The sequence below is a fragment of the Dermacentor variabilis genome, chromosome 1 (assembly GCF_050947875.1).
Source record: "Dermacentor variabilis isolate Ectoservices chromosome 1, ASM5094787v1, whole genome shotgun sequence".
Taxonomy (NCBI): Eukaryota; Metazoa; Arthropoda; class Arachnida; order Ixodida; family Ixodidae; genus Dermacentor; species Dermacentor variabilis.
In genome coordinates, this window is record NC_134568.1 from 1,096,249 (window position 1) to 1,120,916 (window position 24,668).

The window sequence follows — 24,668 nt, forward strand, 5'->3', positions numbered from 1 at the left end:
CGCGGTTGGCTCGTGGCACTGGGAGTGGCACTCGAAAAGCCCGTTTCCAGGCTCTGGCCTCTACTGCCATGTTCATATATGATGACACCATTAGTCATGATCAAGTTTGAAAGCGAACAATTATTGCATGTAAATTTCTTGTAGTAGCGCTGAATATTGCATGGAATCACCTTCGCTTCTATTCAGTGTTGTTTTCCTCGACAACGTATCTTTAGTGTGGTCATTTTTGAGCCGTACGTCGCAATTGTAGCTGCAGATAAACTTTTTGTTGATATTTCTTACACATTTCTTGGGATGCCAACATTAATGCAGCATATTGGTCGCAGTGATGAGAGTATTTATTCAGTTTTTTTTCTGCGAAAATAACACGTTCTCTTCGTTTAATGCGCGACATCTATTTTGTTCTTAGCGCGTCGTTGTGCTTGACCTTAACGACCCAGAATTCTTTTGGTGTGCAGTAACGCAAAGTCTAACCGATATATATGATGGTATCGTTAGCAGAGCTGAAAAGATTTTCATAAAATCCGTATAGCAATAAGGATTTCTGAAGTATAATGAAATCACTCGCAATAAAGGGTTAACAAAGAAGAAAGTTTTTTCTCAAGAAGGCCATAGCATCACATTGTAGCTGCAAGGAGTTGAACTCGCTACCCAAAGGGCCATCACCCAAACTGATTCTTTGCCAAATTGAGTAACTTGGCAGTTTGAGTTGGGTGCATGTGGTGTTCGCTGCAGCCAGTGCCAGGGAATAGCACCTTAGGCGCGCATATTTCAGGAGCAACAGCAAGTACATTCACGCAGGTATAACTACGTCTGTATGTCGCTGCCGCTTTCTAACACTTGTAGAATGGTCGTTGTTGCTGGCCATGTAATTGTATGTGGCAGGCAATATCACGGTGGCAGTCGCAGGTATGGTGCCATCAAACCTGAAGTCGGGGCTTTGAACGGGCTTAAGTAAAGCCTCCTCTGCACCCACACCATTGAATCCGGCAAGGATGAGAGATGTTGATAACTGCATTAGCGAGGGCAGGGGGTAAGAAAGAATCCACAGGAGAGCACCAATACCCAGGTATAGATAACAGCATCGTGGACGGTACCGTTTCGGTAGCATGAGTAAATACGTTCACCTACATAATAGCTACGTTAATGTATAGCTGCCGCTACCGAAAACTCGTAACAGAGTCGTTATTAGTCACTACGTAGTCACTGACGGCAGGAAATTTCATGGTGGCAGTAGCAGGCATGGTGCCTTGAGACTTGAAGTCTCAAGGCACCGTGCCGTGAGAATGGTATGTAGAGCATCAGTTTTACATCGACAGGAAGTTAAGTTATTATAAACTTATGAGATGAAAACTATTTGGTTCTATAAACTTGTGATCACAAATAAATACTACTACAGCTATGATCCTGACTGTCGGTTCGCGATTTCCGTGGATTGTATCCGAGTGTCATTCGCATAAACGTAATTCGTAATATGAGGCACAATTGGAGGCGTACGGTTGTCCACAATGCTATGCCAATGCATACGTGTGCAGTGTGAGAAGATAAATTTGATTACAGGCAATGGTTAATTCGTGTATATGTAACTTCATTTTTGACGAGCGCTAGAAGTGTCGTAATTCGTGCAATCAATTCAACCGCATGTTTTATTAGAAGCGCAATAATTCAGAAGTCTAAGCTTTGAACATGCGTGATGCACGCTTTGGATACAATTTTTGAAGTTTTTTAAAAGTTTTGTTGTTGTTTATATTGTTGCGCGTTTGGGTGAGTGAGTGAGTGAATAAACATTTATTGGGTCCATCAAAACGCGATAAAACGCGCACCCGGCTAATCACACGACTGACAGATCTGGTCTGCCAGCCCAATCGCGGGCGGCCAGGATTTGGTCCTCAAAGACGCGACTTCGCAGGAGCGCTTCCCACTCTTCCTTGGTGAACTTCGGGCCCAGCGACCCGCACTCCCATAACATATGAGGCAAAGTAGCAACCTCACCACAGGCCACGCAAGAACAATTCGGATAAATCTCGGGATTTATGCTATTAAGGGACGCCGGACTTGTGTACGGTGAAATGTTCTGCATTATATTTTTTCTGTCCGTTACTATAAATTTCTTTTAGTTCATTTAGTTTTACTGCATTTGTTCTTAGCGATTGCATAATTTCCTGCGTTAGATTTATTGTAACGCCCAAATTCACAAGTACATCTCGTTTTGTATGCTCCATTGCTTACTTTCTTCCATGTTTCCTTGTATATGATTTCCATGTGGTGCTCCTCGTTGCTTTAGAAAGAGTATATTTATAGTTAACAGGAAGTCCCGATACAGTCATTGACTATGGGACCTGCTTCTATATATTATTGTTTTTTAGAACCTGTAATCTATTATGAATAAATGAGTTTCAATTCAATTTCAAAAGTTACTTTAGAAACACACAGACACATACACATATACACAGGGTTATATATATATATATATATATATATATATATATATATATATATATATGCACGACCATATATAAAGCCAACAGGCCAATGAAGCCAAGGAAAGCGTTGGGGTGATTAGCTGTTGTTGAAGTGTAAATGTAAGCAATAATGAGAAAAAGGAAAATACATAAAGTGGACGAAGAGATAACTAGTCGCCGGTGGGAGAAAAAACGCCAACCAAGCGGCGTGCGTTGAAGTACTAATTGTGCTACGGCGACGCGTACACCTATCGGTCCACTAACTTAGGTATTATTGTGTACTCGATCTAGCCGTGGGATATCTAGCCAGCGCCATATGCACGTTGAAATGTGGGTTTCCTCCCATCCAGTAATCAAAAACCACCGCGGGAACGTAATTGCCCCATAGTATTAACTGGGGTGACTTTGAAATTGTTAGCCCCGTAGGATCAAACCAAGGTGGAAGCTTACCGTTTTTTTTACATCTCAATTTTGAATCTGTCTACTAATCTACGCTCAAGTGTAAACCAAATACATTTTCTTGCCGTAGGTCACGCACGTTCTCTGAAATCATACGAGGCTAAATGCGAGCGTCTGATGGACGCTATTGGTGTCCTGAAACGGTTAGCGACTGATGGCATTGAGTTTCATACATCAAGCGGCAAAAAACTGTTTCATGGGTTCGTCGCACGCTTCACAGGCGACGCCCTTGCATCAAGTAATATAGTTGGGTTCAAAGAATCGTTTAGTCCGAATGTCTATCGTTCCTGCAGAACGTGTTCTTTGCTGTCAAAAGAGATATCCAACGACAAATATCCCTCAAAGGGTGCGCTGAGAGGCGAAAATGGGACTGAAAGTCAGCTGAAGACCATTGAAAACGCTCGAGATGACAAAGAAAATAAACGAAGAGATTATCGATGGAGTATGGGATCAATGGCATATCAGTGCTGAGAATTTTATCGCATTTTCGAGTAACTAAAGCAGTCTTGTATGATACTATTCAGGCATGTTCTGCTAGAAGGGATCATTCCTAGAGAAGTCGCTCGGTTAGTGCGCGTCGCCATGAAGAGAGAAGGTATTTATTCGCGACGGCAACTTAATGACGCACTAACAGAGATCAAGTTTCAGTTCTCCGTCTCAAAAAGCGACTACCCTATGGGCTATTCTAAGTGTGACTTGCAGCTTATCGCCTCGGCGAGCGGCGCACTCGCTTTGGTTCTGCACTCTGCTCCCGCATTGCAACCGCTGTTGCCACCCGCAGTCGGGAAGAACTTGCGCGATGCCTCGAGCTTTCAGCTCAAATAACTCAAGTGTTGTTGGTCAACAACTGTTAACGCTTTTACAACCTGTGAGCTAGAAGAGCTGATAGCAGAGCACCACCAACTGTACTGTTTACGCAATAGCGCTGATGCACTCACCGATTCCGTGAAGTCGACAGCTACAGTGACGCATTGCCGGTCTTGAGCTGTGCGTAAGCACGCAATATGTGCCGTTCGGTACAACATACAGACAGTAGCCAGTGAATTAATGAAAGCTTGTCTTTTTATTTTCTTTTTGCTTACTACCTGAACTATAAACCGCATACTGTATTCATAGTGCAGATACCAAGCTCACGTTATGCTGCCACAGTGCAGTGTTCCCTACAGTTTTCACATGTGCAACATGAAAATTGAACGTTCGTTTTTGTAATTAGCTATTTACTGGCGCACATCTGCGTATACTCTCCAAGCTGCCGCCAAGCCCATAAATACAGTACTGCAAATATTATGGTCCTTTTAGCTATTTTCTTAAATGGTTTCTGACGGCCAGAAACGCATCTTACAGATTAGGAGAATGCCGCATCAAGTAAAATCCTCTCTTTCATCTTCACTAAGCTTTAGGAAGGTCGCCAGTCACGGATGGCAAGCGTGAGCGGTTAGCGTGAAAGCGCACCACGCCTAAAACAAGCGGGCAAAAAATAGCCTTCACTCACGCTTCGCAAGCGTTGCGCATCCCACGAGTCATGCTTAGGAAGGGTGATCTTTTTTTTTTTAGCGTCAAAGCACAGCACGCTTAGAACAAGCGTGCGAAAAATTGCCGACGCTCACGCTTGCTAAGCGTGAGCAATTTTACAGTGTCGAAAGAATCGCCGCCCTTTCCACTCCGTGAAGATGGTCGAACCGCGAAGCTTTGTTACACCGATTGTTCCACCATGCAGCTAAGCTTCGCAAGCAGTCTACTTTGTAAACTTTTGTTTTACCATCCTTTCCCCTCATTTTCGCTTTTGCTTGCTTCGCGGTGTGCGCATGCTTTCAGAGGGCTCTATTTATTAATTAATTTATTTATTTTTATATTTATTTATTTATTTATTTATTTATTTATTTATTTATTTGGAACCACTAATCCAAAGCTCCGTATATTGGGCGCATGGCCCACCACTGGAAATGCGGTCGCTGCAATCGTTTAGGCGATTGGCTGGATTGGTTCGATGATTGACGCGGCTGCCTGCACACCTTGCTGGCGCAAGAAGTGCCGGCAGCCACGCGCTCCTATAGTATCGCGTTTCAATCGCAGTGCCCCGTTTGTTGTACGCAAACCTCCAGCATAACATTTGTTTCTTTCGCGGCAGGGCGAAATCAATCGTCGATAAATTCCATGCCAATCTGGCGCCATCGCCGAAAATGCAGCTTCTGAGAGTCGTATAAGTTTCACGTATAAGATTGAATTCTCACGTGGGTAAATAGGACTCTACAACCCTTTTCCTCCTGTTGAGCTTTTCTTTTCCTCTCCCGCTAAGTCACGCGGAACCTGTTTAGCGAAGTCCGACAACGACGGCTGAGGGTCCGCGTAAACAGTTTCGCTGTAAAACACGTCCATCTTTTGTCGATCTAAACAGCGTATTTTAGCTTCAGAAAACGGGTAGAGGGCCACTCGGTACGTGATAGCTAGGATTTATAGTCAAATAGTTACATAGATTTTGCACTTTATATACGGAGTTTTATTCATAAAAACCACGATTTATGTACGAGGCACGCTGTAGAGGGGGACGCCGGAAATTTGGAACAATTGGGGTTCTTTAATTTTCGCATTTCCCACCCATCAATGTGCGGCCCCCGTGGTGTTTGCAATTTATTTGTAATAATGCACCGTATGCAACGCACACTGACATCAATCAACCTGTGCTTTTTTTTTTTTTGCATACATCTTGTCCTCTCGATAAGAGGTAATTTTGCAAGATATTTCCTCGTATCTGATTGACGCGGGTGAGTAGAAGAAAATGAAGAACGCAGCAGGCAGCTGTCTCGTGCATTGCGCGCCATCCGCCATTTTCCACGCGCACTGCTGCCGTCTGCCAGCAACTAGTTTCTTCGTTCCGCAGTGCTTAAAGGGATACGGACACAAAAATTGGTGGGTGGTTTTCTGCGTCAGAACAAAAGTTGAACTGTTAAAAATGACGAATACAACAAGCTGCTTAGAAAAAGATTGCCGACGATTACGTTACTTCCTAATGCGAAATTTGAGCGCAGCAAATAAGCTGTTTCACCTTTTCGATAGATTGAGGCAAAGAAATCGAGCAACACATGTATGCGCTATCACAGAATTTTTTTTTTTATTTTTCACACGTATTCCTTTAACAAAGACTCCACTAACAGTTCTTGACAGTCATGAAGGAAGCTTTGTGGTCGGAGAAATAGACTGATATATGTTCCACTTGGTACACCAATGCTTGATTCTCAAAGACGAGATGTATACAAGTGCCTCGCGAGGTTGTCACAGCCGTGGGACGCGTTACGAGCGAGAGGAACGGGATGTTCTCCCGCATAAGTGTTAGGAAATTGATGTTTGTCTTTATGTCAAGCCGCCACCGATCTGGCTCTCTGATTGCCACCGCACAGGGCGAACGGCAGCGGCAATTTCGGCTCGGGCGGTGCACATATACAGATCCGCCGCCACCGATCTGGCTCTCTGATTGCCACCGCACAGGAGGAGGAGGCATTGGAGGAGGAGCGAAGAAAGGAACTAAGTTCGAGCCGGCGCTTTGACAACCGGAGACTCGCAGGAAGAGGGGGGAGGGGGGCGGCGTGTACACCCAGCGGCAAACGATGGGGGCAGAAGCGCGCGCAGCAAGCGGACAACACGATAAAGGGAGGAGGGAAGAGATAGCAGCGACTGACTGATGCCGCTGACGCCGATAGTGAGTCAACCCCGGCTGCGGAGTTGGTTTCAGGGACAACGAATAACCGGCGCGTCGGCAACTGAAGAGCACCCTATCCGCCACACAAGAACAGGGGGGGGGGGACCCTTTCCTCCTCTTTCTGCATGGCGGCGACGGTGTTCTATGCAGTCACGTTATCTTGACTCTCTAGCGGCGTCAGCGGCATCCAGCGGTATCAGTCGATCGCTGCTAGCGCTGGGGGGATGAAAGGGGGGCGGAGCTGGTTACGAGGCCGACGACGACGCCGACGCGAAACCCAGGAACGGACACCACAGAGCTGCGCTCTAAAAAAGAACCAGAAACACCTTTCTTTTGCGATTTTCTGTTGCGCCTTGCATCCAAGCGGCCGCCGGGAGAAGCTGAAACTTGACGTCATGACACCCCCGCGTGCCCGCGCGCGCGCGGCCAAGGTCAGCCACAGCCGGCGCAGTCTTTCCGGAGTGTCGGTCCCTTGCAGCGTTTGTTTATCGCCGTCGGCTATGTTCGCACGTGGTCTGTCTGAAACATTATCCCCGTCAGCGCTCCATGCAGGTGGTGCATCTTACACGCGTGTTCGCACGGTCGTCGATCGGTATTGAAGCATTCTTCGTAGCGGAAGAAAATGCCCGGACATTACTGCGCCCACGGCTGTTATAACAGCATTATCGGTCGTGACACGCCGTCGCGCGCGTCTCCCAGAGACAAGGTGCGTGAACTTTGCATACGTGCCTGTCAGCCACCACACCCAGCATGGAGACTTCTAAAAAATGGCTTCACTTGCGCGAACCACTTCGTCAACGATGCTTATGCGACCGGGCTAGCCCGGCTGTGCTCAAAAGGCTCCTGTTGAGGCAATACAATTCAAAGAGCGGGTGCTTAGTGACGCATTCCTAACTGTTAGCTGTGTTCGCCAACTTTTGTTGTTCTTGCAACAGACCCTCTCTCTTTCTGTATGCATGTAGCCGCAGCGGTGACCGCAGGAGTGCCTGTTGAAAGAAGGGAAATTACCCTTTCATTGGCTGTGCAAGAACAGATATTCTCGGCTTGTGACAGAAATTGTTTACCCTGCGGATGCATGTGTTTATCACAAAACAAAATAGTCATGTTGTGTGCACTCTCGCTGCGTCTAATATTGAACGACAGCATACGAGCGCTCTTTTAATTGATCAAATATACAAAACACAGCCAGTGAATGAACGCCAGACAACAGCATACATGTGTAGTAATCTAAAATGCGCAGCACATTTATCTACATTGCCGTTTCACACGTTGCTTTTCAACCTCAAGGAAAAAATTACGGATTTTCATAGGTCTCTGCATAATCATGCGTCGGGTTTCATGACTTGGTTGTTCGCGCAGCATTTCCCCATTAAATGTCACAGCTAAAGACTTTCCTTTGTCTATGGCCACAGAATCGATGTAGCTAAGTGATCTGGTCGACGGGTCCCTAGCGCAGCCGCCCATATCAACGAGTCCAACCAGTAAATGGCTTCTAATGGCGTGAATGTGAAAGTAGCCTTAAACAAAGGGCTATGAAACGGTTGGAAAATTCTACACATGCCGTGCCTCGTCGCGTAAAAACGAAGTGTACAGCGATCGAAAGCCGACAGCGTAGGTAAGCACAAAGCGACGAGCTACGCTACCTACGATTCAGCCGTAATAGCTCCCTTTCTGCCTCAACGCGGGTCACGAAACTAGGCATTTTGCATCCTACGTAACATAATTTTAGGAACTGCTGCTGCTGCACTTCAAGTTTACTGGAAAAAGAAATTACTATTTTGCGGGCCCGGACTGCCTGACCGGCACGTTCAAGGCCGCCTGCTCTTCTTTGCCGCTTGACGCGGAAGGCTCGTAACCGTAAGCGATTATATTTCTTGCTAAGTTGGAACGGCCCTCATCTACAGACGTGTACTCATCGCTGGTAGAGGCACCAGAACCCCAATCCATGCTCGCGATTGCGGCGGCGGCGCACCTCGAATGACCGTGGCCGGCCGGCTGGCTATCCGACGGGGGTGTCGTGACGTCACGCCTTCCAACTCGCTTGGGCCGGGCGGCGTTGCGCGCGCTCACAAAAACGCCAAAAATAAAGCCATCCGCTGAAAAATGAGCGAAGTGACTACTTGTTTTCGGTGTACTCGCACACTGAGGACTCATTTTCTGTATTATCGTAAAATGTTCAGATTTTGTGTCCGTATCCCTTTAATGTTAAAAAATACGCCTAGGTTGTAGGACGGGCCCACCGGCAAGGCCTGCTTTACCGCCGGGTTATTGCCAGCGCCGAGCTGTGCTGTAGCGACGCCTCGTGTCGATCATGGAGCTAGGTTCTCAATCGGGCGCCCCGGGTCTAAACAAGGATGCAACGACGACTGCCCGCGGATTTCGCCACGCAGCTCAGCAAGACGACAGACGCGGCCTCGCTCAGCGATCAGCAACAGGGTCCACACAAGGCTACGCCCGGTCTCAACCTTCTTATGGGCACACGATACACGGCAGGCATCGCGGGATTTTTCGTATTGGCGGCTGTCACGTGTCGGCGTTCCTTTGGTCCGGGGATGGTTGCCCACGCGCCTTCGTCGACGGAACAGCTGACAGGTGAGTATTCGCACGTGTTCTGCAAGCGAAAGGAAAGTCTTTCTCAGAGAGAATGTTGAAAAGGTAGCCTTTAGATGCAGTGCTATGTCGACAAGTGGCGCTCTTCTTGATGGCACCGCACATCGAGGCCTGCAGAAACTGTCGCAATAGTGATTTTAGCGGAATTTCGAATACTTGTTCTGACTTAGTGGTAATTGTCAGAGAAACCTGAAGGTGATTTGTACACTGGGTGTGTAGACTCCTCAAACTTGTTCCTGGGCAAGTTGAGAGTAATATATCTGTATTCCAGTCACAGCAAAAAGACAAACTCAAAAAGAGCACACTCCGCAATCTACCTGTAACATTGGCATCTCTTTGTGTGTGTGTGTGTGTGTGTGTGTGTGTGTGTGTGTGTGTGTGTGTGTGTGTGTGTGTGCGTGTGCGTGTGCGTGTGTGTGTGTGTGTGTGTGTGTGTTTGTGTGTGTGTGTGTGTGTGTGTGTGTGTGTGTGTGTGTGTGTGGTAGCCTTATCGGACTCTCTATGATGCTTTTAAGCAGCAGCCCAGCAAGCGGCGGCTTTTCGCTGGTAAGGTCGTATTTGCATTGTGAAGGCCGCCTTCGGTAATAAAATGTACGAAATTATGATCGGTTGGCATCGGCCCCCGAGCAGTTCCGGCGTAATGGTAGTTTTGTGAATATGCTCCTCGCAGTCAAGTGCCAGTTATACCATTATTACAGCCGAGCAGTCTTAGGCAAATTTTCATCGTTTCGTCATGGCGTAGGCAAAAATACTGGCGGCGTCAATAGAGGTAGAATAGCTTAAGCATAAGGCAAATTCTATCAGCGTATGTGTTCCAGCACTGTTTGAGGCCAGACATGTGAAAACGGGTGATGGATGATGGTTTTTTGCATTGCGATCTACGCAAGCAATGACAGCGCGGCCGCTGCGCCCTATGCTTTACCGATGACCGGCCTAAGCCTTTCCGTGAGATATGCCGACTCCTGCTCCGTACTGACTGAGGAGGGAATCGTTGTCGCCACCGTATACGTTCATCCCGGAACGTCAACGACGGACCTTGAAGACTTTGTAATCGACATGTTTGGGTCAATCCTCCGGGTGGACGCAAAGAGCGCCGCCATTGTGGATGATTTGCCCGTCGATGTGTCACGCCCCGACGGAAAATTGTTCTTGGCGTTTCTCTTGGAACGGTTCGGCCTTCAGTGGTACCCCAAGACCAATGTCTCCACCACTCCCACCAGCCGCGCATAGACCTAATATTCGCTAAGAACATCTGCACGACAGTCCACGCTCCGGCTGCACGGCCAGAGCCCATAGCCGTGTGTCATGGCGACCATAAAGCCATGATGACTGCGGTCAGGAGATAAGCGTAAATGCAAAGAAACCTAACAACGTGCATACTTGTGTTATATAGTTATGTCGTTTTATTTTATTTTATTTCCTTTACAGTGATATACAGGTCCGTTCCACCTTTACAGAGTGGAACGGCTCTGAATTTTATAACGAAGGAGACTCGGCTGCAACAAAATATTTTCGGAAATAGTGACGATTACATTTCTTGTTGCTTTTGTGTAATTTAGGCATTTAATATCTAAATTCATTAAAAGAACCTATCTTGTTAAACAACATGATCCGATTATTAACATGATTAGAAGCATGATCTGATTATTAGGCGCGGTGGAGTGGGATACCCTGCACCCCAGACCAGCTAGGGTTTCGCGCGTTTCGCATTTCGCCCTTAGCGGCCATTGAGACCGGTATCAAATCTGTGACCTTGAGCTCAGACGTGCAACGATACAGCCACTGATATACAGCAACCGGTAAAATATTATACAGCACAAGAAATTAACTTCGAATTAATCTTAAGCAACGTTTATGTTAACATCCTGATGTATTGTAAAATCTAAATATTTCAGCGGAATGGACCACCGAGCACACGGCCCGTGTTACAATGGTCGCGGATCGGCTGGAGCACCGACGGCGTCGCTTTTCGTTCCCGCTTCAGCTACCAAGACGATGGCTCACCGGAGGCGGAACGAGCTCGCAGCTGGCACGACTCCTCATCCCAGGCGATGCCTCCACCAGCCCTCTGTTGTCGAGGCCTCCGCCAACAGCTTGACCATCGCACGACCCCTGCGCAGTCCTGGCCAGTGTTCCAGCGGTGGTTCCTGGCGCAAGGGTGGCGTGGCTCGCTTTGAGTGCACCCACAGCTTGCGCGTGGCTGCCTCCGCGCGTGGAGTCGAGGGGCCCGCCGTCATGGCCTTCGACGCGCTGCCCTGTCCCACGGCGAGCACCACGAGACCTTCAACACACGTGCGGGGAGTTCCAGTTCCGCCACGCCGAGCACTGCGCCACTCCAGCGACTGGGGCGAAGTAATTTTCCCAAGAATTCTCGCATTTTTTCAAGCAGTACAAGGACGTCCTGGCTGCTGCTGTGGAGGTTATGGGCTTCCATAAAATCGGCTCTGCGATCGCTTACCTGGAAGCGTGGCTTCGCCGTGGAAATTTTGTCGACGGTGTGCCACTAGAGAATTCGGCGGATGACGCAGCTCTCCGTTGACGCGGACATTTCTGCGTTGTCTTTTTCCGTACACTCCTTCGGGAACTCATACATTGCTTTTCGCTAATTACCGCGAGATCGTGCATTTTGTCCTGTTCTCTAAAAATATATTTTCACGTATGCGATATCTTTAGTTTGGGCTGAATATCTTCAGTTTACAGGACACCATTGTTGTATTCTAGGAATTCAAACATATACCTTGTTGTTAGAAGAGGCATGAGCTGGCATATTTTGACAGTCGCATATATACCTAGCGCATAGTGACCAAAGCCAATAAAAGAAGAAGAGGGGGCTCACAGTTCGTAGAGCTGTGAGCTTTGTCTCTCGTCGCTCTCTGCTTTCGTCGTTGTTTATCCTACACAAAACACGTGAAGTCAAGATGTACCACATCGCTCAAATCATCCGCCGTGGTTGCTTAGTGGCTATGTTGTTGGGCTGCTGAGCACGAGGTAGCGGGATGGAATCCCGGCCACGGCGGCCGCATTTCGATGGGGGCGAACACGCCCGTGTACTTAGATTTAGGTGCACGTTAAAGAACCCCAGGTGGTCAAAATTTCCGGAGTCCTCCACTACGGCGTGCCTCATAATCAGAAAGTGGTGTTGGCACGTAAAACCCCATATATTTTTTTGTTTAACCTCGCTCAAATCGCTACACTAGTGAGGTAAATTGCTCTTTGCCTGGTAGGTATGCCATGTGACCTACAAGCTTATAGGTATGTGTGCTCTTTACTTTTGGGTTATTATGCGTCATCGCTCTCAATACAGGCACAAACCCAGGAAACGCACTTTTAAATAGGTCGGTCAGATGATCACTTTTGATGTGAGACTCATTAGACTTCCCAATTGAAAACTAAGCAAGCAGCCGCAGGACTGACAAAATGCTGATCGAGCAAAAACGAAAGAATCGGCAGCGTATTGGACTCCTACAAATGTTAAGGCGAAAGCCTGCTGCCCACTTGGCAATGCGTTAAGTTATCCAATCACAGGGGTCACACTTCTTGAAAGACATGAGCTGCAGTGGGAAGTAAACTTATGGCGCTGTATGTCTACCTTCTCAATGACATATGCGAGCTATCAATGTTCCAAACAGTTCTTTCTTTCTTCCTTTTCGTCTTACTTTCGTTCTTTCACTCTTTCTTTCTTGCTTGCTTGGTTTGTTCACCCCTTCTTTGTTCTTCCTTTCTTTCTTTCTTTCTTTCTTTCTTTCTTTCTTTCTTTCTTTCTTTCGTTCTTGCTTGCTTGCTTGGTTCGTTCTCCCCTTCTTTGTTCTTTGGTTCTTTCTTTGCATCGTTTCTTTGTTTCTTTCTTTATTTCGTTCTTGCTTTTTTTCGTTTCTTTCATACTCAGCCATTGCATCTTTGCTTGGGGGTATGACCATTCCTGATGTTAATGTTTCCTTTCTCTCTTTCCTTCATCCTTTTTCTTTCGTGTCTTCATTTATACACAGCTATTGCATCTTTGCTTGCTTACAGTGGTATGAGCCACAGCAGATTATTTTTTTTTCTGGTATGCAGCCGTTCCTGATGATGATATTTTGGTAGCACTCGTCAACTTCTTCTTTACCACTCGACTTGAGTGAGTGAGTGAGTGAGTGAGTGAGTGAGTGAGTGAGTGAGTGAGTGAGTGAGTGAGTGAGTGAGTGAGTGAGTGAGTGAGTGAGTGAGTGAGTGAGTGAGTGAGTGAGTGAGTGAGTGAGTGAGTGAGTGAAGAAACTTTATTTCAGTTTCGGCGCGGACGCGAACTCGTCGCGCACCCGGCTAGTCCCACGTCGGGACCGGCAGGTCTAGCCAACCGGCCCGGTAGCGGGCACGCCGGACAGCCAGGATTTGCTTGTCTAGATGCTGATATATTTGAACCACTCCACTAGACGCCGTTTTTTTCGGGTACGAGCCATTCCAACGAACCACTTCAGGCTCTGGTCTAACTAAGTATATTCATTGCGGCAGAGCCTAGGCTTTCTATATATATATATATATATACACATATATAAATATATATATATATATATATATATATATATATATATATATATATATATATATATATATATATATGTGTGTGTGTGTGTGTGTGCGTGTGTGTGTGTGTGTGTGTGTGTGTGTTTGTGTGTGTGTGTGTGTGTGTGTGTGTGTGTGTGTGTGTGTGTGTGTATACAGTCGCTCTTTATAAAACCAAGACAATTCAAATACACTGGCTTGGTGTTTTCGAACTGCAACCTTCTCTATAGGCCTCCTCCTCTGCGCCATGCAGAAAGAGACAGCTACCGACGTTCAACGCTTGTCATTCCCACAAAGCGTGCTTTATATGCAGTGCGGTTTGAATGCAACATATGGATCAATTCGGTTGTTGTCAGTTGGCGGTAAAGATCGACTGCAGTACCGCCCTGCACTGATTGCCATTGAGAAGTTAGAGCTAGGTTTGTTGCTGCACCATTTATTGCGAGTGCGACAGTCACGCTGCAGGGATCGATGCCTGGAGGCTGCGAGGCATGATAGGAATTCTACAGGTGTCCCCGTGGCTTGATTTCGTTTTCTCCAGTGAATGCCTTAAGTAACTCAATACCCCATTGGCCTCAAATAAACGCGTCATCATCATCATCATCATCACATCCAACAAGCAAAAAATGCACTGGCTCACCCCCCTCGTACTGCAGGCCCTACAATCACTCAGCAAAGTGAAGTGTACAGTGTATACATTCACTGGAATCGCGGATACAAAGTACAGAAACGCAGTGTCCAGTCGAATGCTAGAAAAAAAAAAGCACGTAACCGTGTAAACCGCTCAAACCGCCGTAAGCAATGTTTATACCCCCGTAAGGTGCAGGCTACAAACCCGAAGGAAAGTTAAAACCACAGAGCATAGATTCATTGAAATCGCCCATACAACACAGAACAGCATACATTCCAATCACCTGCTGAAAGCATGCAACCTAAAGTCGAAGAGAAACGTCGCTGGCGCTAGTCTGACTCCGCTATACGAGCGCGCGAAGCCGCAGCTAAGCGTCGAAAACGAGCCGAAGAAGCTGAACTGCGAAAGGAGCAACGCGACGATGCGAGACGGCGCATTACCTCGTGTGCAGCAGGCTTTCACCTTCACATATTACAGGAGCGTAACATGCTGGCGAATTTTGATTCTGTAAGGCAGCCTATCTCATACAGTACAGTAATTTATTATAACGAAGTTGCTTTAGACAATGTGGATTATTGTGGCCTGTTCCTCAACTCCAAGTGGGACCTCCAAGTGTACCCTCCGAGTGTGTCCTTGTAAGGAGCTATGCGTCACTGAGTCCGTCTTCCACTGATGCAGCAGTGTACACACGAAGCGCGATGCGTGATGCCCTTAGCGTGGATAATGTGCTGGTAAGAAGTCTTTTAGCTTAGGTTGCCCTTTTTTGTAGAAGATAGGAACGATTTAAGGAATCCGCGAAATTTTAGTCAATAACGCAAATTGAGCGTAGTGCACTAGGATAAATAATTTGATTTACTAATTGTCTTAATGAAAGGTCTCACTACAACACAGTTTGGCAAATGCGTGGGAGGAAAGTCAACGCTACCAATGCCAGTGAAAATGGGGACTTCTTAATATTACGCAGACTAGCAGTGCAAAGACGATATACGTTTGAGTGGTTGCATACACAGTTTACTTTGATTCAGGAGGAAGGAGAAGTGAGTTCAAGGCATACGTCCCATGAAAGACAGAAACTCTTAAAACGTCTCGAAACGGCTACAAACGGCTATAGACGTCTTGGTCTACAGACTACTGGTGTTACCAGTGTTTGGATCGCACCGCTGGCGCGATCGGTTGGGAACTCGGCGCTGACGCCCGTGGTTGTACCTGGGTCGCAAGCCCCAAGGGTAGCGTTGGCCTGGCGGCCTGGGGTACAACTGGAAGCATCCGAAGGTCCCGGCAAAGCATGAGTCGACTGGTAACAACAAAACAACTTGTTTATTTTAACATCGCAAAGAGTTGGCGGTCAGGTTTGACCGAAGTAGAGAGACGGGAGAGCACTTCACTCAACAGAAGAAATCGGAGCCCTCTTTTTGGCGTCCGGGGGCAGCTGTTTTTATACTCTCGCAGTTGAGGGCAAGAAGGAACCCCTCAAAAGACGAGCACGTGAATGTACAATGGGCTAATGGTGACGCACACTGTCGTAGCGCTGCCGTAGCACCATGTCGAGCACGATCTCGTAGCACCCTGTCGTAGCGCTGCCGTAGCACCATGTCGAGCACGATCTCGTAGCACCCTGTTGTAGCGCTGCCGTAGCACCATGTCGAGCACGATCTCGTAGCACCCTGTTGTAGCGCTGCCGGTCGGGCACAATGACTGTAATGAGAGGATGATCCCTGCTTTCGCATCGCCTGGTTCTGGCACAATGACTGGAATGCGAGGGTGATCCTTTGCGGTCGCATCGCCGCAGTCGCGCCTGGAAACACCTGCCGATGAGCGTTGCGGCGACGACGATCGGGCCAAAATGTCTGCCGCCCCGCCGCAGTCGCGCCGGCAAAACCACGTGTCGCAGGCGAAACGCAACAGACCGCCCCGCCGGGGGAAGGAGATCCCGATGGACAGGGGACTGCATCCGCTGTCCGGAGGGATGTCGCTCGATGATGCTCATAACCGAAGTCGGGCGTCCCTCGACGTTTCTTGAGCGCAGCGCACAGAGAAGGCCTCGTTCTCTCGTTCAGGTTCGCACGGGACACTGCAAAGTGACTTCGGGAGAGTTCACATTTTTGTTCTCGTTCCCGGCAAGCGTTAGAACTACGCTGAAACTCAACCGCTCAGTCAGCAAGCACGGCACAACCCTCACTAAGCCCTGCCAGGCTCTTTCCCCTTTTTATACCACTGCCTAGTTCCTTACAGTAGTCTAGCATCACTCAGAACGCGTCCACAAATTGAAAAATTGCACTAGAAAGCATATCATCACTTTGAAACACTAAACAAAAGCAATATGTTAAAAAAAATCCTGCCTCAGGAAGAAAAACATCAGTAACAAACAATTTTGAGGCTGATTCCTACGTTAGGGGCTTCGACTTAAGCCATCGGCGTTACCGTTGAGACTCCCCTTTTTGTAACGCACCTCAAAGGAATATTGTTGCAAAGCGAGGCTCCAGCGCAGGAGGCGGCCATTTTTGGGAGAGATGGTCTGCAGCCATTGGAGAGGGCAGTGATCCGTCTCAATGATAAACCTCGAGCCGGCTAGATAGCATGACAATTTCTGAACGGCCCACACGAGACACGCACACTCTTTCTCGGTGGCGCTATACGCCTGCTCACGACTGGACAGCTTACGACTAGCATACAGGACGGGGTGTTCTACTTCTCCATTTTCCCGTTGGCACAGTACAACGCCCATGCCTCGCTCACTAGCATCGCACTGAACAATGAACCCTTTTGTATAGTCTGGCGATCGTAGCACAGGCTGGCTTGTTAGGGCACTCTTTAGGGCGCTAAAAGCTCTTTCCTTTGTCTCGTCCCAGACGACTGTTTGAGGCTCTGTCTTTCTTAGAGCATCCGTCAGGGGAGCCGCGATATCAGAGTACCTGAGGATGTACCTCTGATAGTAGCCGGCGACCCCTAAGAACGACCGAATATCGGTCTTCGTGCGCGGTTGCGGAAAGTCTCGCACAGCGGCCACTTTTATTTCAGAGGGGCGGCGACGACCCTGACCAATCACGTGACCGAGGTAGACAACCTCGGCCTGTGCTAACTGGCACTTAGGAGCCTTGACTGTCAAGCCCGCTTCGCGCAGGCGGGTTAGCACTGCCCGCAAGTGTGCCATATGCTCAGACCAGGATGCGGAGAATATCGCTACGTCGTCTAGATACGGTAAAGCGAATTCTTGCTGTCCCCGCAACACTTTATCCATGAGGCTTGAAAAACAGTATGGCGCGTTCTTCAAACCAAAACTCAACACTTTAGGACGGAATGTTCCCATTGGTGAAATGAACGCCGCATACCTACTAGCCTCTTCTGTAAGTGGAACCTGCCAATAACCCCTGACAAGATCTAGGGTGGAAATAAACTGAGCGCTACTAACTTTCTCAAGGCGCTCCTCGATGTTAGGGATCGGATAAATTTGATCCTTAGTGATGGAATTAAGCCTGCGGTAGTCGACGCAAGGACGAGGTTCCTTGCCCGGTACCTCAACTAAAATCAAAGGGGAGGTATAATCACTCTCACCTGCCTCAATAACACCGAGCTGTAGCATTTTCTTTACCTCAGCCTCCATAATATCGCTCTGGCGGGGTGACACCCGATACGCCTTGGATCGTACTGGCTCTGGGGAGGTAAGTTCTATATCATGAGTAAGTACAGAAGTCCTACCAGGCCTCTCAGAGAACAGACCTTGAAACTCTTGTAATAGCTGGTGTAGTTCGGTTTTCTGCTCGGGCGACAGCGGTGCTTTACTGATAAGGTCACTAATGACTTGACCGGTGTCTTCCCTGTTCGTCACTGAGCCTAGTCCCGGAAGCTCGACCGGAAGCTCTTCAGGAACGTTTACCATCATGCACACCACTGCTTCCCTTTGTCTATAAGGTTTGAGCAGATTACAGTGGTAAACTTGCTGTGCTTTCCGCTTTCCTGGCAGACTTACCACGTAGTTAACGTCCGACAGTTTCTGAACAATTCGTGCTGGGCCCTCCCACTGCACGTCTAGTTTGTTGTTTAGCGATGTGCCCAATATCATGACCTCATCGCCCACCTCAAAACGACGGGCCCTGGCTGTCCGATCATAATAAACCTTGGCCCTCTGCTGGGCCTTTGTCATTGCTTCACCTGACAACTCCTGTGCCCTTCTTAAGCGTTCGAGGAGCTTAAGCACGTACTCCACCGCGACTGGGTCGTCGCCCCTACCTTCCCACGATTCTCGAAGCATGCGAAGCGGAGATCGAAGCGAGCGACCGTACACCAGTTCGGCTGGCGAAAACCCCGTAGCTGCATGCGGCGCGGTCCTTAAAGCAAACATCACCCCAGGCAGACACAGCTCCCAGTCAGTTCGATGTTCAAGACACAACGCTCTCAACACGCGCTTCATGACGGAGTGGAGCTTCTCAACGGAATTCGACTGTGGGTGGTACACTGAGCTGTGTAGCAGCTTTACCCCACACCTTTCGAGAAAAGTTGTCGTCAAAGCGCTAGTAAACACTGTGCCCTGATCTGACTGGATTTCCGCAGGAAAACCAACCCGCGCAAATATGGACAGTAGTGCATTGACTATCTCAACTGAGCTGAGTTCTTTAAGCGGCACTGCTTCAGGGAACTTTGTCGCTGGGCAGATCACAGTCAAAATGTGTCTGTACCCCGTGGCTGTTACCGGCAGAGGTCCCACAGTATCAATAACGAGCCGTCTAAAAGGCTCCGTAATGATAGGTACCAATTTCAACGGCGCCCTTGATTTGTCCCCTGGTTTGCCCACCCGCTGACAAGTGTCACACGTCCTCACGAAATGGTCTGCGTCCCGAAAACACCCTGGCCAATAGTACTCTTGCAAGAGACGGTCCTTAGTTTTCTTAACTCCAAGGTGTCCGGACCACGAACCCCCGTGTGACAAGCGCAACAGATCCTGACGATAGCATTGAGGCACGATCAGCTGATCGAACTCCACTCCTCTGCGGTCTAGATACTTCCGGTACAGGACTCCACCTCTTTCCACAAAACGCGCAGTTTTCCTGGCGATACCTTCTTTGACATTGCAGCGCACGTTTTCCAGGCTGCCATCCTTTTTTTGCTCGGCTATCAAAGCCGTCCGGCTGACTTTTAGCAACCTATCAAGTCCGTCTGACGTAGGCGCGATGAGCAAATCAGTAGATAGCTCTTCTAACTTTCCCGCGTCGGGCGTTTCCTCTCCAGTATCTGGCGCCTTTAACGTTACAGACTCAAGTTTATTCAGTTCGGGCGTGCTCGGAATATCAGCTTGCTGCGCCTCTGACCCTTTTTCGTTGTTTGATAACGTCGGCCCCGCAACTACCGCCTTTGCAGCGAGCTCCCGAACCTTCGATCTGGTTAAGGCCTGAACACTAGCTTCACCAAACAAAAGCCCCTTCTCGCGCAGGAGGTGATCGGACCTGTTTGAAAATAGGTACGGGTACTGGGGTGGCAGCATAGATGACACTGCCGCCTCTGTCTCAAGCGCTCCGAAAGGTCCTTCAATAAGCACCTTTGCTACTGGCAGACACACGCTATGAGCTTCCACGGCTTGCTTGATCCACGCGCACTCGCCCGTGAACATATGGGGTTCTACATAAGACGGGTGAACTACATCCATCGTAGCTGCGGAATCGCGAAGCACTCGGCACTCTTTCCCGTTCACGAGGAGGTCTCGCATGTAAGGCTCGAGAAGCTTCATGTTCTCGTCAGTGCTGCCTATTGAAAAAAACACAACTTTTGGCGTTGTTTCCGGACACTGCGCCGAAAAGTGACCCGGCTTCTGGCACGTATAACACACGCCCGCTCGCCTCATCTCGAACCGCTTTCTGCGTTTGGCTGCCGCCGTCTCTTTACGTTTGGTCGGACTGCTTTCACTCGCATCCTCACTACGCGTGTCCCCCTTTAATCTCATGGGCGTGAACTTCGGCCTCTCAAACTTCGAGCCAAATTCACCCTTTTGACCGTCCTTAGCTCCGCGAGCCCGACGCGTCACAAACTCCTCGGCTAGCTCAGCGGCTTTAGCCACCGTACAAACGTCTGGCCTATCCAAGACCCAGTATCGCACGTTCTCCGGTAACCGACTATAAAACTGTTCTAGCCCGAAGCACTGCAGAACTTTATCGTGGTCACCGAACGCTTTCTCTTCTTTGAGCCACTCCTGCATGTTTGACATAAGCCTATACGCAAACTCTGTATATGACTCACTTCTGCCTTTCTCATTTTCCCGAAACTTCCGACGGAACGCCTCCGCAGACAGCCGGTACTTTTTTAGAAGACTCGATTTCACTGTGTCGAAATCCTCTGCCTCCTCTCTATCCAAGCGAGCGACTACGTCGGCCGCCTCGCCGGGTAACAAAGTGAGCAAGCGCTGTGGCCACGTTTCCCGAGAGAACCCCTGCTTCTCGCACGTTCGCTCAAAGTTAACCAGGAACAAACCAATGTCCTCTCCAAGCTTAAACGGCCGCATCAGGTCAGTCATTTTGAACAATACGCGTTCTCCTGCACCGTGTGCCTGACTTCCATTACGAGCGCGTTCCATCTCTACCTCAAGACGCTTCATTTCCAAAGCGTGTTGACGGTCACGCTCTTCTTTTTCTTTCTGCTCTTTAAGTTCGCGCTCCTGTTTCTCTTTTTGCTCTTTAAGTTCGCGCTCCTGTTTCTCTTTTTGCTCTTTAAGTTCGCGCTCCTGTTTCTCTTTTTGCTCTTTAAGTTCGCGCTCCTGTCTTTTTGACCTCTCCTCAATAGTCTCAAGGCATTCCGACAGCTCGTCATCCTCAGCCTCTAACTCAAGAATAGCCTTTAGCAGTTCTGGTTTTCTGAGTTTGTCTGAGACATCCAGACCCAACTCTCTTGCAAGCTCCAACAATTTCGGTTTGCGCAACGACTTCAAATCCATGGCTGCTCTGAATGCTGCTTTCTCTACTGCTTACTATTGCCTTGCCGCAAACTAACCCGGCAGCAACGACAACCACAATTACCAGCTCTGTTTCTGACACTAACAAAAGCCTGGCAAAGCTCAGAAGAAGAAAGTCCCGCACTCACCAAACCTCGCAGGCAGGAATTCCGCGCAGTCGTTCCGCTGCAGGCAACCAGTCGTCACACAGGGCTCGTTGCACTGCTCCCGGATCGTCGTTGAGCTGCTCAGCATACAGTCAACTGCATCTCTTCGCTGCTGGCCTCCGTTGTCGCGATCTCACCGCTGGCAGACAGTTGTTTGAAGTCGTAGGCGATCTCACCGCTGCCAACCAGATGTTTGGATCGGACTGCTGTTACGATCTGTTGGGAACTCGGCGCTGACGCCCGTGGTTGTACCTGGGTCGCAAGCCCCAAGGGTAGCGTTGGCCTGGCGGCCTGGGGTACAACTGGAAGCATCCGAAGGTCCCGGCAAAGCATGAGTCGACTGGTAACAACAAAACAACTTGTTTATTTTAACATCGCAAAGAGTTGGCGGTCAGGTTTGACCGACGTAGAGAGACGGGAGAGCACTTCACTCAACAGAAGAAATCGGAGCCCTCTTTTTGGCGTCCGGGGGCAGCTGTTTTTATACTCTCGCAGTTGAGGGCAAGAAGGAACCCCTCAAAAGACGAGCACGTGAATGTACAATGGGCTAATGGTGACGCACACTGTCGTAGCGCTGCCGTAGCACCATGTCGAGCACGATCTCGTAGCACCCTGTCGTAGCGCTGCCGTAGCACCATGTCGAGCACGATCTCGTAGCACCCTGTTGTAGCGCTGCCGTAGCACCATGTCGAGCACGATCTCGTAGCACCCTGTTGTAGCGCTGCCGGTCGGGCACAATGACTGTAATGAGAGGATGATCCCTGCTTTCGCATCGCCTGGTTCTGGCACAATGACTGGAATGCGAGGGTGATCCTTTGCGGTCGCATCGCCGCAGTCGCGCCTGGAAACACCTGCCGATGAGCGTTGCGGCGACGACGATCGGGCCAAAATGTCTGCCGCCCCGCCGCAGTCGCGCCGGCAAAACCACGTGTCGCAGGCGAAACGCAACACCAGAGTCTGTTTTGTTAAACGCATTGAGAATGACCAACTCAAAAGCTTTTTTAGATGTTGTTGTCTAAAAGTGCCCGAAATTCCAAGCGGCACGTTAAAGGCGCGCTGAGTGTCGGCGTTTACGAATAAAACATGCCAGGGACAAAACGATCTCCTAAGAAGCAGTACAATAAGCTGGCTTCAATGTTGAATCATTTCACAATGGAACTTCAACAATCGAGGATGTGTTATCGTTTTCAAGCCAGGACGCGCACACGACGCCTCGCAACCATTCTTCCACGCTCGCGCAGCAGGCGCTGACATGAGGAATGAATGATGAATAAAACTGAATGTGCAACGGTTAGGAGAAAAACGCCGGTGTCCGAGTGATCCCACTGATCTTCAGCAGTGATCACAGCCCTGTGGAAGTTATGCAGATAGGTTCTCAACCTGTTAGCCATCTCCGTCCACGCTGGGAACTCTGGGAGGCAGGAAGTTGGAAAAAAGGAAAAAGATTCGAAGGACGCTTAAGCTTCGCCTTTAAGTGTGGAAAGCGATAACATTCAACGATCCCTGACTGCTTCTTACGGTTCCCGGCAACTTTAGCGTATGTAACCGTAATGTTTACTGGGAAACGCTCTAAGCGAACGCTTTGCACGAGGGCGGACTTTCTTGTAGAAACGCGGCCTCTTCCATGCATGGGCCGCGATGGGGTGGAGGCCAGTACCACCTGGAAGTATTTCAAGGAAGCGGGCGCGCCCTCCGTGGACTCCGAAATATTTACCCGCCGGCGTAGGCAAAGTACTGACGCTCTGTCCGCTCTATGCGTTGTACGGAACTCCGAAAAAGATGCTTCCTAGAGTTTTCGCTTAGCAGAACTATCTTTTCTCGTGTATTCACAATACGAGTGCTATCACGTCTGTAGGTTGTGTGCGACTCGTAGTTTATGATTTTTCTTCGTATTTCAACTAGCGAAAATTAAATAGTTCAGTCACTTCTTTGCGTAACATGGAAGGCCTGCTTATGCGTGTTTCGAAAAAATTTATACCGTAGTGACGTGAGACGTCCGACGCGGGGCGCCGAATGTTCTGTGACACGGCCTCGTTAACGCTATCGCGTTGAAACGGCCGCTGGCGCACGCACTTTTTTGGTCGTGTGTTCGGTTGAGTGCGTTATGCTAGTTGTGTGTGGTTCTCAGCTGATTTTACATTTATTGGATATTAACTGGCATCATTTAGCTGTGCTGGGGCTGTTTCCGGTGTGTATTGCATCATTCTTTCGTGACATCGGCTGTATTGCGCGTTTCCGCCGACGTCATTCTACCACAATGGCGGGATCTGCGTTCGCCGCCTTCGTTGTTCTCGATGCATGTGTGATGTCACACGTTCGAATAAAATTTTTTCTGGTAAGTGAAATACTTTGCACTTCGTTTTTCGCCAACAATGGTTGAATTTTTCCATGCGTTAACCGGTACAATTATTAATGCTCGGGCTCTTCTGCCCTTCCGGTTTTCGTCATCTTTAACTTCTTAAACGAGGGCCCTGCTACTTTGTAGCCTTCGTGGTTAACGTAGCAAGAAACCTCCGTAGACAGTGCACTAAAAGAGGACGCGCTTGCCGTAACCAAGGACTACATTAGAGTCGTCCTATTTTACGTCCTTTTCTTCTTGCATGGGTTAAAGTGTTGCGAGCTGGGGCGCGCGTTCATATAATCGCATGCTGAATAACGGTTCTCAATCAGTTGCTGATCATGTGGCCCCGAGTCACAAGTTGGCAACGAGGTAAGCAGCGGGCCGGCGCAGGTCTGTCCAATGCAGGCGGGGTATTTCCAGTCAGCGCCTTCGAGGCCTTCGTCTCGGGTACAAGCGCGTGGTGGGACGAGTACGCAGAGCGAGTGGAAATGTTCTGCAAAGCCAACAAGCTCTCGAAGGACGAAGAAAGCGGGCGGTTTTGCTCAGCTCCTGCGCACAAGAATCGTACAGTCTCATCGTGACGATGGTCAAACCCGAAAGGTCGAGAGCTGCAACCAGCGATAGCTTCAAGAAGTCGGTCCGCGAACACATGCATCCGAAGCCGTCCGTTCTGGCTGTTTTTTTTTTTAACTTTACAAGCGTAACCAAGCCCAAGGTGAAACCGTCGTAGACTACGTGACAGCGCTGAGAGAATTGGCTGAAAACTGCGGTTCTGGAGCCGAGACTCTTCCATTGGACGAGGTGATGAGACACCGCTTCGTCTTCGGCATCAGCAACGAGGCGGTGCAACAACGC

At 48.9% G+C, this 24,668-nt stretch overlaps 1 protein-coding gene across 1 annotated transcript in view; it reads left to right on the forward strand.

Moving 5' to 3' along the window:
* The first annotated feature begins 8,882 nt into the window (after positions 1-8,882).
* Positions 8,883-24,668, forward strand: part of LOC142574986 (uncharacterized) — a 119,044-nt gene continuing 103,258 nt past the window's right edge. The window contains exon 1 of the mRNA XM_075683987.1: positions 8,883-9,207. Within this exon, the coding sequence (XP_075540102.1) occupies positions 8,970-9,207 (238 nt within the window). The 5' untranslated portion in view covers positions 8,883-8,969. The remainder of the gene's footprint in view (positions 9,208-24,668) is intronic.